The sequence below is a fragment of the Salvelinus fontinalis genome, chromosome 9, assembly GCF_029448725.1.
Source record: "Salvelinus fontinalis isolate EN_2023a chromosome 9, ASM2944872v1, whole genome shotgun sequence".
Taxonomy (NCBI): domain Eukaryota; kingdom Metazoa; phylum Chordata; class Actinopteri; order Salmoniformes; family Salmonidae; genus Salvelinus; species Salvelinus fontinalis.
The window spans coordinates 56,714,238-56,728,666 of NC_074673.1; the positions used below are offsets into that span (position 1 = coordinate 56,714,238).

The 14,429-nt window shown below is 40.6% G+C and overlaps 1 protein-coding gene across 1 annotated transcript; it reads right to left on the minus strand.

The window, feature by feature from the left end:
• Nucleotides 1-5,905: 5,905 nt before the first annotated feature.
• cdkn1cb (cyclin dependent kinase inhibitor 1Cb) lies at nt 5,906-7,935 on the minus strand. Its single transcript, XM_055934924.1, has 3 exons — nt 7,227-7,935; nt 6,945-7,062; nt 5,906-6,536 (listed from the first exon to the last, which is right to left on the minus strand). The coding sequence occupies exons 1-2, from the start codon at nt 7,753-7,755 to the stop codon at nt 6,947-6,949; spliced, it is 645 nt and encodes a 214-aa protein (XP_055790899.1). The 5' UTR covers nt 7,756-7,935; the 3' UTR covers nt 5,906-6,536; nt 6,945-6,946.
• Between the last annotated feature and the right edge of the window lie 6,494 nt (nt 7,936-14,429).

Here is a 14,429-nt window from a genome sequence, read left to right on the forward strand (position 1 = left end):
GTTATTGTTATTTAATTCTGTTACTTTCTATAATTTTCACTTTAGTTTATTTGGTAAATATTTTCTTAACTCTTCTTGAACTGCACTTTTGGTTAAGAGTTTGTAAGTAAGCATTTCACGGTAAGGTCTACACTTGTTGTATTCGGCGCAAGTGTTAAATAAAGTTTGATTTGATTTGAGATAAATCAAATACATGAAAGGAGAATTGCTCATAAATACAAACCATGAGCATCTCGACAGCTTTACCAAATTAAAATGCATATTAAAGCCACTAAATACAGGCTGCAAGGTCCAACAGGGCCGACTTTACATGCAGACATCAAACAACAAACAGTACTGGATCATAAACAACTACCTGGCTAATGCAAACTATGCAGGACAAAACAGCGGTATAAACTACATAATACATTGAAATAAAAAGCATAGATAAAAAGGGATTACTCACAATAATCAAAGACGCATGGAAGAATAAGAAACTCAACCAAACAATTGTCAAAATCAGGAAGTACAAAGCAAAATTTGATACATGCGCTTTTATAGGGAGCTGAGGCCGCGTCCGTATTCTGAATGGACAGCGCCTTAGCTGTATCTCCACTCATGAGACAGATACAGCCGAGCTCCGTGGTGCTGAAATGGACAGCGCCTTAGCTGTATCTCCACTCATGAGACAGATATAGCCGAGCTCCGTATTCTGAATGGACAGCGCCTTAGCTGTATCTCCACTCATGAGACAGATATAGCCGAGCTCCGTATTCTGAATGGACAGCGCCTTAGCTGTATCTCCACTCATGAGACAGATATAGCCGAGCTCCGTATTCTGAATGGACAGCGCCTTAGCTGTATCTCCACTCATGAGACAGATATAGCCGAGCTCCGTGGTGCTGAAATGGACAGCGCCTTAGCTGTATCTCCACTCATGAGACAGATATAGCCGAGCTCCGTATTCTGAATGGACAGCGCCTTAGCTGTATCTCCACCCATGAGACAGATATAGCCGAGCTCCGTATTCTGTAAGGACAGCGCCTTAGCTGTATCTCCACTCATGAGACAGATATGGCCGAGCTCCGTGGTGCTGAAATGGACAGCGCCTTAGCTGTATCTCCACTCATGAGACAGATATAGCCGAGCTCCATGGTGCTGAAACGGACAGCGCCTCTGCTCAGTTGGCAATAGATATTTCCTGCAGAAACCGTAGAGAAAGCGAGACACCCCACTCCCTAATTTTTTCTGATCGGGGTGGGGCCACTCTGGTCTACTTAATGCCCCAGCTCCACAGAGGGGGTGCCCCAGGGGAGACATCTTACTGGCAAAAAAATTATGTTCGGGGTGGGGCGAGCGGGAGGGGACAATAACTAGACCAGCTGTTCCCTCTCTTGCATAAGTATGCTCGATATTATTACAAGGGTAAAGGCGTGCTCACGCAGGAAAAGTATGCTCACGTGAGAGAGGAAAAGCCCACTTACACAGACAGGAACCGTGACAAGTAAACTCATATTTTATCGACTATCTTTGTTTCCAGTTTGAGGAACTTTTGACATGTTATAGGCACAATTCAATACATTTACAGACACTCTTCTTAACTTTTACATGAGTCTACAGCAGAGTCTGGCACGCAGGCGTAGAAATTCAGCCCTGGTATTTCAGCCACACCAGCCCACATCGCACATCACCATCACCACGTTACTTACACACACAGGCGGTAATGCTACTGACACCTAACATTTGCAGTACACTACAGCACAACACTTACCAACTTTTACTGTACCAGTGACCGGTGAAACATAGCCCTCCTTTTTAAACCAACTCTTTTTAACCAGCTCATGTTTAGGATGAATACAACATGTAAAAACACCGCTGGAGATACAAATCACCACTATAACTGTGCCTCTGTTGCATCTCTGCATTCTGTCTGTCTGTCCGTCCGTCCGTCCGTCCGTCCGTCCGTCCGTCCGTCCGTCCGTCCGTCCGTCACTGAGTGTTAATTGCTATTATATATAGAGCTAACATATTAAGGAACTGGCAGTACTTCTGTGTCTCTCTGTTTTCTTCCTAAATCCACTGCACCCACCTCTGAGCTCCCTGCTAAGCCTATCATCCTTTCACATAGCACTGGTACCATAATACCAGGTGACCACACTGCCTGTGCTGGGACCAGCGCACCCTAGTTGTGAATGAATAAACAAATTTCATAGATAGAGAATAATAATGACTGAATAAATGCATAATAGATGAGCATTGGCTCATAATACATTATGAAAGCCTATAACTACTTATATTGCTAGCTGGATGCGGGAGATTTCCAGCATTGTGCTTTGTCTGCCAAGAAGTGACTGGCCTTTCAGCGAAGGAAATAGGCGGGACTTTCCAGGTGGCTATGTAATGTAATTTGACACCAGAGTCACTCGTTACTACAGCTCATAAACTAAGACCCATTCGCTGGCAGAAGAGATTGAGATTCAGAAGAGAATAAATGTTGATAAAACAATTAAAATACATAGTCAGTCCCCAAATTGACCTTTAACAGAGGATTATTTAGCAATTATATGCATTAATTTAGTGTTTCATTGTAATACATGAAGACTTGTATTTAATAAAAATCAATAGCACTGTATTTATTGTGTTATAAAAGCCAATCTAACAACTTTTTATTGCCAGTGTTCCCCCGAATCCCCCCTAGCCTAACTGTTAATTAGCCTACTATTTCATACGATATAGAGCCAAAATATTAACTGGCAGCTGTAGGCTAAATCTGCGTCAGTGTGTGTGTCTTTCTCTGTTTTCTCGCTACCTCGACTGCACTGCTGATCTGTCGGTGCTAAGCCCAGCATTATTTTTCAGCACAGACACAGTAACAGAACTCGGACCAGCAGAACCAGAACTTTTAGAAGTTGGTTAATTTCACACAAAAGTTGCAGCGGTGGCCTCAAGAGCATTTTTTTTATGGTCTCTCAAAATGTCTCTGCACCATCTTTTCTGTTTTTTTATGATCCATCATAGCAAGTCTCTTTGGTAATGTGCGCTTGACTTTAAATGTGAACTCAGCTCAGCCAATCAGAAAACTGGGACGGCCCATCTGATCAGGCAAATGTGCAAAGACTGTTCCGTTTCGGTTTCAAGTGTTTTACATGTACAATTTATATTATTTCCATAATTTGTACTATTTTACAAGGAAACAACACTCATATTTTAGGTTCAACAACTCTTTCCTAATAGACACAATCGAAAAATGCTCATAGACTGAGAAAACCACACACTCCCTTATCCAATCTTGACTTAATCAAGAGCAAAATATTATCTGACTTTAAACACGCATATGCAGGGGCATCATGCACCCCAAAGTATGTGAAGATGTGAAGCCATCGTTTTTAAACAGGACAAATCTGAGGGGGCATATGCCCCTATGCCCCATATGGACATGACGCCTCTGACTCATATGTTTAATTCAGATGGGCCTATCACATTTCACTCTTTGGAAATAGTTCAAATGAATGGAAATATTAGCTTGTGGAGTGCTTATGATATCTGCTGCATTCATCATATCATCCATATCATAGATAAATACATTAATTCGTTTTGCATCTATAATATTGCAAGTGAGATGTTTAAGTATAAAGTTTTTTGTGTCGACAGCTAAGCTACTCTTCGACAAGACTAGACTTCTAATGTTTTTTCATAAAATGTTGTCTAGTGGGCCTAATAAAAAGTTATGTGCAGCGTATAATAAATTATATTTGACCACATTTTGTTGACAGTTTACTGAACATCTTAGGGCTGTTTCGTTTTCTGGTGATTTGTTGAGACCATTTTGGTAATATCTTTCAACATTTGGCAAATGGGGAATGCCATTGTTCATTTTGAAACTTGTAGACCTATCTGTAATTTTATTTTTCAAAATCGAAAATGCTATCTCCTCATTAGTTTTATTTCGAAATGTGAAGAATATGTTTTATTTCACATTGGAAAGCAATAGGCCTATGACCCAAACTCCTTATAAGAAATGTAGGCCAATAAACATCATCAGTAGGCCATCAATAATTCATAGTGTATTTTCATGAACTAATGAGAAATGGTTGTTATCGCCAATTCCCATTAGTGTTATGGTGTTTTAATTGTATTTAGGCATAAGTAAGTAGATGGAATATACGTGGGAAATAAAGTAACATAGAAAATATGCGCTGAATCATGTGGTGAATCATATTTAAAATCGTTTAAAATAAAAAATAATAACACTTTCAGGGAAGACAAAAAAGACCATAGGCCAAATTCAAATTGTTCAAATTCAAATGCTGACACGAAAGAAAGATGACCCCTAAAACTCGGAAGGGACATCATTAAAGTTAGGCTACCCATGAACATATGTCATCTTAAACATGTAAAGTATGGAGAATTTAACAGTTTGTTGAACAACCCTGATACTCTCTGTGGACATATGGGCTATAATTAGCTGGATATCGCCATAGTTTAATTATATATTTTTTTCAGCCGTTCATATCAATAGAGGAGGCAAACAACGTTTCTTTTGTTCTTCAATGCAGGACATTATGTGGCTGAATTAATGGGTCTTGGCTATGTCTACATGGATTTGCCATATGGCAACAAAAAGGAAAGAATGGAGATGGGAAGCTCTTTGTGTTGGAAATGAGAACAAGACCGTCCGAGGTACGCGTGTATGCGTGGAGCTGGCAAAGTCATTCTCGCCATCAAAAGTCTTCCAATTCCTCAAAATGTAGACATTATAACGCATAAACATGTTATATTAATTGGTTAAGCCACGGATAGGGGCATTTGTCAGCGTTATGAAGGGGGCATAGGCCTATACATTTAGCAAAGTCCTATAGCGCATGAGCATGCTGAGTGCGTGGTTTGCTTTCTTTCAATTAAGGGTAAACTTGCAAGTATGACCAACTGAATGGTTCCTTTCAATGGACAAGGACAATTACAAAGACTAGTCGTTTTTTTTTATTTGGGCAGGTGGCCTCCACGGCCGAAGTGGTGTGGCGCGGTGTTTCCACGGAGTAAACAGTGTGGGTGAGAGGTTCTTTAGACGAGTTGTTGAGTGCGGGTGAATGTGGGGGTGTCCGTGTGGACAATGCGGGGTTCCAAAGGCAGCTGCTGCCTTTCTTTAGAAGGGCGAAAGGGCCTTTAAATCCCAGACTATATCCCGCAGCTGCCAATGGCTGCACGTTTAAATGCGCCATCATGCAATTCAACTAAGCTTATACTTTTTTCCCCCAAAGCCTACAAGCAATATTGGCACACAGAGATAAACTTAGACTACCGGTATCAAAGAAATATAACTTGAAAATGTATGGTGATTGTAGCCTATAACCTCTTGAAAAAAAGTCTTACATTGTCTTTCATATTTCTTTTTAGGCCCATCATCATTTCATTAAAAAAAACAAGGATAACTTTTTGTTGTTGCTGCATACAGCAAAAACCTTAAGCTGACCTTGAATTATGTTTTTGCTCGAGGGAAGTTTAGGTTATGTGGGGCTGACATTGGTGAACCGACAAGACATTGTGAAATGTACATTTTTATTTTAGGTAAGATTTTATTGTTGTGTCTAGGCCTATGCTTGTTTCATCTAATGGCTATAATTATCTTGCCATATGAGTGTGTAATTAGAAGTGGCTAATTATTTTCATCACAGGGAAAGGGGTAGGCTATTTGATGGCAAAACAGAGCAGGCGGTGCAAATTTTTCTTGTGTCTGGTGCAATGACTGGGGGGGGGGGGGGCAACAGATGTTGGCTTAGCTATGAGGTGACGTAGGCTTTGGTGTCTATACTGCTGTAAGCTTCAGTTACTACTTTACACGTTAGATAATTCACACTATTCTTACACAAGATAAAGCTGACCCTTACTAAAAACAAACATTCGGAGAAGATACAAACATTAACAAATGTTTAAATTTCAATGACAATATTTTATTTGCATCTTTTGCAAAACAGAAAATGAGGGCAATGATATAGAAACGGCTCAGAAACACGATGAAATCTACGTTTCAAGTGCACTATAAAAAGCTACATGATTGCAAAACATCACAATAAAACTTTGTAAATAAAATAAAAAATGTGCCCTTTGACTAACTCAAAACGGCATTTGCAAATGTAGGCCTAAAGAAACAAATAAATTATAAGTTAGAATAGTCTTAAAAAATTGCCTATTTACACAACCCAGAAATATTTAACAGAAATAAACATTTATAATGTCTTTATAAAGCTGTACACTTTTGGCCAGTGTAGACAATTTAAAGTAATTTAGGATTGCACAGTTGTTAAACATTTAACACTGTCAAGTGGCTGTATGCAAAGCAACCATGAATGCTACATTTTGTCTGAGTCCTTAGGCGAATTCTCTCTCCCGACCGTTCAATCCTGAGAGTCCACGGACTGTAGGCTACGTTCCATATAGGTCCACTCGGAGACGCACCAAGCCGATGGACAGTCGAGCAGGCGGGTTCTCCATCCCTTGTTTTCTGTCTCCTTCAAATCGGACGGTAGGAGAAACGATTATCACAAAAATAGTGCTGACGTCTGAAAAGGAAATAAAAAATACATTAGCGTCCGTTGACTAAAAAAAATGTAAAAAAATTGTACAGACAAAAATCACGAGTGTGGTCTCAAAATAAAATCAGAGTTGTAGCCTAACCCCAGCAGGCGTCACCATTTGCACGAGCCTTTCCCGCCACAGTGACACAGACTCCCCTCCCCCAACCACACATTACTCTACTACGAGCGCTCACTCATTTTTCAGCCTCCTCAATCCGTGCAAGCGTGTAACCGTATTCTGATTTTGCATTACTGGCGAACGCTTATCGTCAACTAAATAACCCCCAGGCGAGCAATTACACACAAGTAACCATTTTGTCCAGTATTAGTAAAACGCACGGCCTATGTCTAAAATGCCACACATTCCTCTTGAAACTATAAACCATTACAGACCTTCAACGAATTCTCTTGCGTGGAGTTTGTTCTACGGGAATGGGAGACGAAGGATGCTGGCAAGTGCTTTCACTCAGCTTCGTCTCGGTCGTCGTCCTTTTACGTTTCACGTAGAAGTCTGGAAAGAAAAGTAACATTTAAAAAACAGGAATTCACGCCATGGCCCCAGGTAGCCAAATATTAGCTACTTGACCGGACAGCATGAAAATGACTACATCAAATATCTCGACAATCACCGTCAACGCGTAAAACCCAATATGGTTACAGGTGAGCGATATTTACCTGTAATATGTGCCGTGGTCGTTGTATCAGTAGTAGCCGTTCTTTTGCTTCGAACGCACGGGGCTGGTTTGCGGGTAATCTTCCCCGAGTTCTGCTTCATTGCCCAGTTCTCCTGGTTGACTTCGGTGGGACAGGGAGTGCTACTTTCAGAGTTGGTCAAACGGTCCTCGCAAAGAGGCGATACATCCAGTGGGATAAAGTCCACGCATTGCTTCAGATTGACTGGTGTTACAATCCTGTTCCTCCCGACCTGTACAGAGTCCTGGTAGAAGACTGGAATCGTATCTACCGGGGTTTCCTCCCACTCGTAGTCCCCAGACAGTGGCACGTCGGCGTCGAAATTAAAGTTCCATCTCCGCTGGTCCCTCTCAGAAATCTCCCACATCTTGGATTTCATCTCCCGGTTCAGTTCGTCGTGGTCCACCGGTCCAAAAAGGTTACGGCAGACGCCTGTGCGTGCGTGGAGAGGAAAGGTCCTCCGTGCGGCCAACCTCTCCAGGGCGCTGCTTGATAGCTGGACGTTGGACATTGTCTTACCAAAGTCCAACCCAAAAAGCCACAAACAAATTAACAAAATGCTTTATGGATAAATGCCTGGATTCAGAGTGTAGCAAAATATTTTCGTTTCTGTCGAGTTGTGCCACACGGTTCTGTTTAAATGTACCCGAGTAGAGCGCCACACCGTATTTAAAGTCCCAAACAGTTGTAGGTTCATGTAGCCGGATCGCTCGACCATCCCATTGGTTCGTTTACGTCCAACCCTTTAAAAAAAATGCCTCCATACCCCATTTCCATTGGCTGGTACGAAGATTTGGACGGGGGCCATCTAGAGCTTAGCTTTTGATTTGTGCCTGTGGTGTCAGTATTGGCAGTGAGTGAAATGCCTTTCGAAAGTCGATGGGAAACTGTTGTTGCTGCCTAAAGATTGCTTACTATGTATTTTTCCTTTCCTCCAATCCCCAGCCCCTACCGCTTCTCCCTCACCAGCTGCACAGCCACGTCCCGCAGGAGAGATCGAATAACCGCTTCACAAACCAAAGCGTAGAGGTTGGCAGTGCAGAAGTCTACCACATATTATTGCTGTTTAAGAAAAAATGCCTCCGCTTCTAATAGTCCAATAGCCTATTGTAAAGACCACCATTTTAAATTATTGTGAGATTTCAGATGTTTCATTGCTGCTCCGTTGTAAAGAACCTAACCCATGTAAAACAGCAAACACCCACCATTTAAAAAAATCGAATAGCCTAGCTGTCTCGTTTACAAGTGAAACCTCAAATTTGGTGAAATATTAGTTCTACAAGTGAAACATCAAATCTCATCCTAATACTCAACTAAGTATGTTTCTGTACAGCACTTTGAGATATCAGCTGATGTAAGAAGGGCTATATAAATACGTTTGATTTGATGTGACGTTAATTTTTTTGCATGGAAATCAGCTAATTTACTGCATTACAATACATTTTACCATGGTGCAGAGAGAAAAATGTGTAGTTTTATAATGCTATTCTACACATTTTGTTTTGAGGCTAAGATATATATTTTTTAGTTTTAAAGCAAATGTCCTGTAATTCTACACTTTTTGTCATGAGGCAGAGAATACAATGTGCTGTTTTATAGCTCATTTTATGTTTTTGTTCAAAAACAAAAAGTTGCATTTTTAAAGCAGATTTTCTGCAATTCTACACATTTTGCTAACATATGCTATCTGTATAAAAAAAATATATATTTTTGTTGTTGTTGGGTTGGGGGCCCCCTGTAGGTCGGGAGCCCTGGAGCACGTGCCCTGCCTCCCCGTTCGGTAATCCGGCCCTGAGGCTAGATGCAAAGCAACCATATTAAAAATATAATATAATTCTTGCATTTGATTGACAAGACTTACTCTTTATTTTTTATATTTTAAATGTTTTTGTCGACATTTATTAATATTATCATGATTAGCCTATTGTTGTTCTTAATGCTATCATTTGTAAACTGCTTTTGAAACCATATTTTCTGTCAGGTAATATCTAAATTGTTGCATTGGTCTGTTGTTGCTCATTGAATTCACAATACCGACACTCCCAAGTTAGGTAACTGATATAATTGTGCAGCAGAACCCATACTCTTCTAGCAATAACATTAATAATCTACTAAGAAACCAGAGACCAAATGGAAACGCCTAACGTTGCAGTGTGAAGGGAGACAGCGACCTCCTTTGGTTTACACGCTAGTGGTTTATGTTGGATTGGGTTTGTTAAAGCCTATGGTGTCACTTTTATTTGCTATGCGGTAGCGCCCTCTCGTGGTTCAAAAATTGTAACTTCTATCAAAATAGGCTACACAACAGCACCAATTCTAAATGTGCAGATTATTTTATTTGGTGCAAACTTAATTATGTGGCAGTACTGGTTCATTGCAAGTAGACTACATTAATATATTAACTCATGAAAGTGTTTGATGTTTTCTGACAAATTAATCAAGCAATTGATTAACCTAGAAAATAGGTTGATTAATGGTTTGTATTTGACCTACTCTTTCAGGTAAGGAATAGAGTTGTTGTCAGACCATTTTCCCTGAAGTGGAACCTTTCCCAAATCCGACAGACACACACGCACACACCCTTGACCCTCCCTGTGTGTGTGTCTCTGGCCCGTTATCTGGAACTGCAGCAGTGGGTGACGTAACTGGCTTCTTTTGTGGCCCCAGGACCTGCTCTTCAGGACCCTTGGGGCAGGGAGGTGTGGCCCATGTTTTATCTTGTTTTGTCATGGGATTTAGCTGGAAGTTAATGCTGAGTTGTGGATTTTCAGGTTCATGTCCACGGACTGTTTGTCTGGTTATACATATGAAGCCTGTGTGAAGATGGGAATAGGGGGTCCCACTCACTTGTGAGATTCATTAAACATGCTATTTAACAAATGTGCGTGATACCACTTATATGTAAGCCTAGTGTATATGGTACGGTGGAAATAAGTGGGGTGAAAACATACAATAATTATTTAAGATCAAGATCAGAAACACAGTTCAGAGCTTGTAGGACATTTTCCATTAAATACAGTGTTGACTCCCCCAAAAATAAAAATCTGAAGTATTGTACCAAAACATGGAGTAAGTATACAAATTGCCTTATTTTGCAAATGTGACTGACTGCACATCAGACGTCATTTGCGAGTGGCTCTGCATTTTCAAGTGGCATTCCCACTTCTAAACAGCATTACGTCCGGAACTACAAGACCCATTTCCAGGGTGTGGTGCACTAAGATCTTACCTATACGACTGGGCCTTTTGAAGTGTGATTAGGCTATGTTCCTTGCTAGGGGAAATGGCCAACCATTTATACAACTGATGTCCCTATTGCCACCTGTAAAACCATTTGGTCTGTGTCCTCCACTCTTCGTCAGCTTACCTGGAGAAAATGTGAGCTGACACACCCAACCAGCCACCACCAATTTGGTGTTGTTTATTACACCATTGGATTTCTGTAGAGATTTATATGGTGCCAACATTTGCATGTACATTACAGTCTACATTTGCATTACCTGCATATTTTTTGCTGTATTTGTTTATAAGAAAATGCAAAAATGTGAATGCTTACATATTTTTTGATTTCACCTTTATTTAACCAGGTAGGCTAGTTGAGAACACGTTGTCATTTACAACTGTAACCTGGCCAAGAATATACTACATAACTTCATAGAGTGAGAAATCACATTTTTGTCTGCACTGGGCCTTTAAGACAAGCAAATGAAACCAAAAATGCCAATTTGGTCACATTTTACATTACATTCCGTAGGCCATGTAACAGAGTGAGTGATTTACCAGTGGAATTCTGTAATAGACTAGTAAGAAGTTGGAATAATGCAGTGAAAATTATGATAATACCCTTTCAGTGTAAGAGCTGTTTGAAAAGGCCACCTGACATTTCAGCCTGTTTTTGGTGGGATGGAATTTTGGCCTGCCTGGTGACATCACCAGGCGGTAAATTAGTTAATAGACCAATAAGAAAGAGAATTCCAAACCCCTCTGACAATAGCAGCTAGTTTTCAGTGTTCTCCTCCCCACTCAAACAACTCCCAGGCAATCCTAGAAACATTACTGCCTGTAAGGTCTTCGAAAGCCAAGTTAACAAACAGATTACCGACCATTTCGAATCCCACCGTACCTTCTCCGCTATGCAATCTGGTTTCAGAGCTGGTCATGGGTGCACCTCAGCCACGCTCAAGGTCCTAAACGACATCATAACCGCCATCGATAAGAGACATTACTGCGCAACCATATTCATTGACCTGGCCAAGGATTTCGACTCTGTCAATCACCACATTCTCATCGGCAGACTCGATAGCCTTGGTTTCTGAAATGATTGCCTTGCCTGGTTCACCAACTACTTCTCAGATAGAGTTCAGTATGTAAAATTGGAGAGCCTGTTGTCCGGACCTCTGGCAGTCTCTATGGGGGTGCCATAGGGTTCAATCCTCGGGCCGACTCTCTTCTCTATATACATCAATGATGTTACCCTTGCTGCTGGTGATTCTCTGATACACCTCTACGCAGACGACACCATTCTGTATACTTCTGGCCCCTCTTTGGACACTGTGTTAACTACCCTCCAGACGAGCTTCAATGCCATACAACTCTCCTTCCGTGGCCTACTGCTCTTAAACGCAAGTAAAACTAAATGCATGCTATTCAACCGATCACTGCCCGCACCTGCTCGCCCGTCCAGCATCACTACTCTGGACGGCTCTGACATAAAATACGTGGACAACTACAAATACCTTGGTGTCTGGTTAGACTGTAAACTCTCCTTCCAGACTCACATTAAACATCTCCAATCCAAAATTAAATCTAGAATCGGCTTCCTATATCGCAACAAAGCATCCTTCACTCATGCTGCCAAACATACCCTCGTAAAACTGACCATCCTACCGATCCTTGACTTCGGTGATGTCATCTATAAAATAGCCTCCAAAACTCTACTCAACAAATTGGATGCAGTGTATCACAGTGCCATCTGTTTTATCACCAAAGCCCATATACTACCCACCACTGCGACCTGTATGCTCTCTTCGGCTGGCCCTCGCTCCAGAAGGTATATTTTACCTTATTATGGGACTATTATGTTCCATTTTTATTCCTGAACTGATTTAGGCCTGCCAAAACAAACGAGTTGAATACTTATTGGCTCAAGACATTTAAGCTTTTCATTTGAAATAATATGATTGAGGCGACGAGGATCGTTTTAGAATCACATTTTGAAGAAAAAATGTATTAGTGGGGTGCCGGCGTGCAAGCTTGGGAACAACAGTCTGTATAGAGGGAGAGAAGAGAGAAAGAAGGAACGGGAAAATGTGGGGTTTTTCATGAAATAAGTGTGTATTTGTCCAAATTAATTGGATCTTAATCAGTTTTCTATAGCTTTTTGTTGTGGACTACACATTCTAAGATGTAAGTGGTGTGTTAATATTGACATTTAGAATATAAAACGGTTTCAAAGTTCTTTTAAAACCCTTTACAAACGGACATCAGCCCAAAGCTGGCTCAGACTCTGGCATGGTTTTCTTCAAGATGAGAGTGGGATGTCCTTTGGGAGAATATGTAAGATTGGAAAGTACTGTGCTCACTTGGACGGGCTAGGTTCAGGCTCTGCGTAAGTCCACAACGGCACAGGCAATGCCTACAAGGAGGAAGCCAGCGAACTGCAGTCACTGTGATCCCCTCTCTGGATAATCTCCTCCAATCAGTGCAGCACTGGAAGTCCCGTTAATATGACAAGTACAATAATGGAAGAACAAAATCATACATACCATTTAATAAGTTCTTCTCACATGTTTGGTGAATTTGGCGGTGCCAGAAAGGGAAAAAATCACAGCGGTCTCCCTACCTAACTAAGGTGTGCGCGTTTGTGTTGAATAAAATGGTGTTTTAATTGTGTTCATGTAGGTTATTGACATCTTCATGGACTTTATTCGAGGTGAAAGTTGTTTGTGAAGTTGTAGTTTTGAAGATACAAAACACGGTTGCCGGTGTTGATGGGGAAAAAAATATGCGCACATACCCGGCATGCAAAACAAATTGAATTGAAATATTGGTTGAACTTAGGTTAAGGTCAGGTTAAGGGTTTGGGCGAAAGTTAGATCTTGGTTAGTTGTTTCGCTGGCCAGGTGTGTCCTTATAGTCTCTCCCTGTTGAGACATATTGCTTGATGTTGTTTAGACAGGAACGGAGATAGGGAAAAATAAAGGTCAAAGTTTGGATTTTTATTTTTCTAAATGTTTTTTTCTATACAACTGATCCTTGACCTCTTCGACCTCAGTTTTTGTCTGCATGTAGTGCGGAGTGCCACCTAGCTATGAAAATGCCCCATTAGGTGGAATGTTTAATACTCAATCAAGTCTGTCATGTTAGTCAAATTTACAACATGAAACAGGAACGGGAGGTTAGTGGCACCATAATTTGTAACTTTTTGGGCAACCGGACCAAATTCACATTTGTATTCTTCCAGTTCTTAAGTTTTTTATATTTTATTTTTGTACACCAGCGTCCAACAGCCGAAAATGCAATCGTTTTGGTTATGGAAAATATATTTCACAGTGGTTTAGATGGTACAATAATTCTCTACCCAAAAACTGGTTGTTTTGTCACAAACTGAAATTAGGTGACATATAATTTTTGCAACCAGGAAATGGCTATATTAGGAAGGTGTCCTTAATGTTTTGTACACTCGGTTTATATTATTTATTAGTGTAGTGTTAAGGGCTGGCGGCTAGGACACAATGCTCAGACGATTGGTAATGTTCCTCAGAGCAATTATTTTTTCTATTTTGACAAGCATTCACATATTATTCACTCTGGCAACAAATGTTTAGCTCTGAACACATTTTTTATTTGACACACAAAGGGAAATAGATAAACAAGTATGAAATAGTCCATAGTCATATCTATTTCCAGAAATAATTGAATAAAAAAAGAATTTAATCAAAAACAGTTACGATAATCAAATCTCAAACAACTTTTGAAATAGTCTATCGACACATGCATTCCCAGAAGAAAGTGAGTTTTAATACCATATCCCGTAATCAACCACAGGTGCCTCAGGCTATAACTATTTCCTTGTAAGAAGAGTATTTGCCACAGTGTATACCTACCAGTGTGTGAAAACATTTGTAGATACAGGCAAATAACACTTCCAGATATTGGAAGATACAAAGCAACTACTGTCGCCTG

Coding starts and splice junctions, on each gene's coding strand:
- cdkn1cb (XM_055934924.1), bottom strand. CDS start 7,755: ATGTCCAACGTCCAGCTATCAAGCAGCGCCCTGGAGAGGTTGGCCGCA. Junction 7,063..7,226: donor GACCACGGCACATATTACAG/GTAAATATCGCT, acceptor TTTTCTTTCCAG/ACTTCTACGTGAAACGTAAA.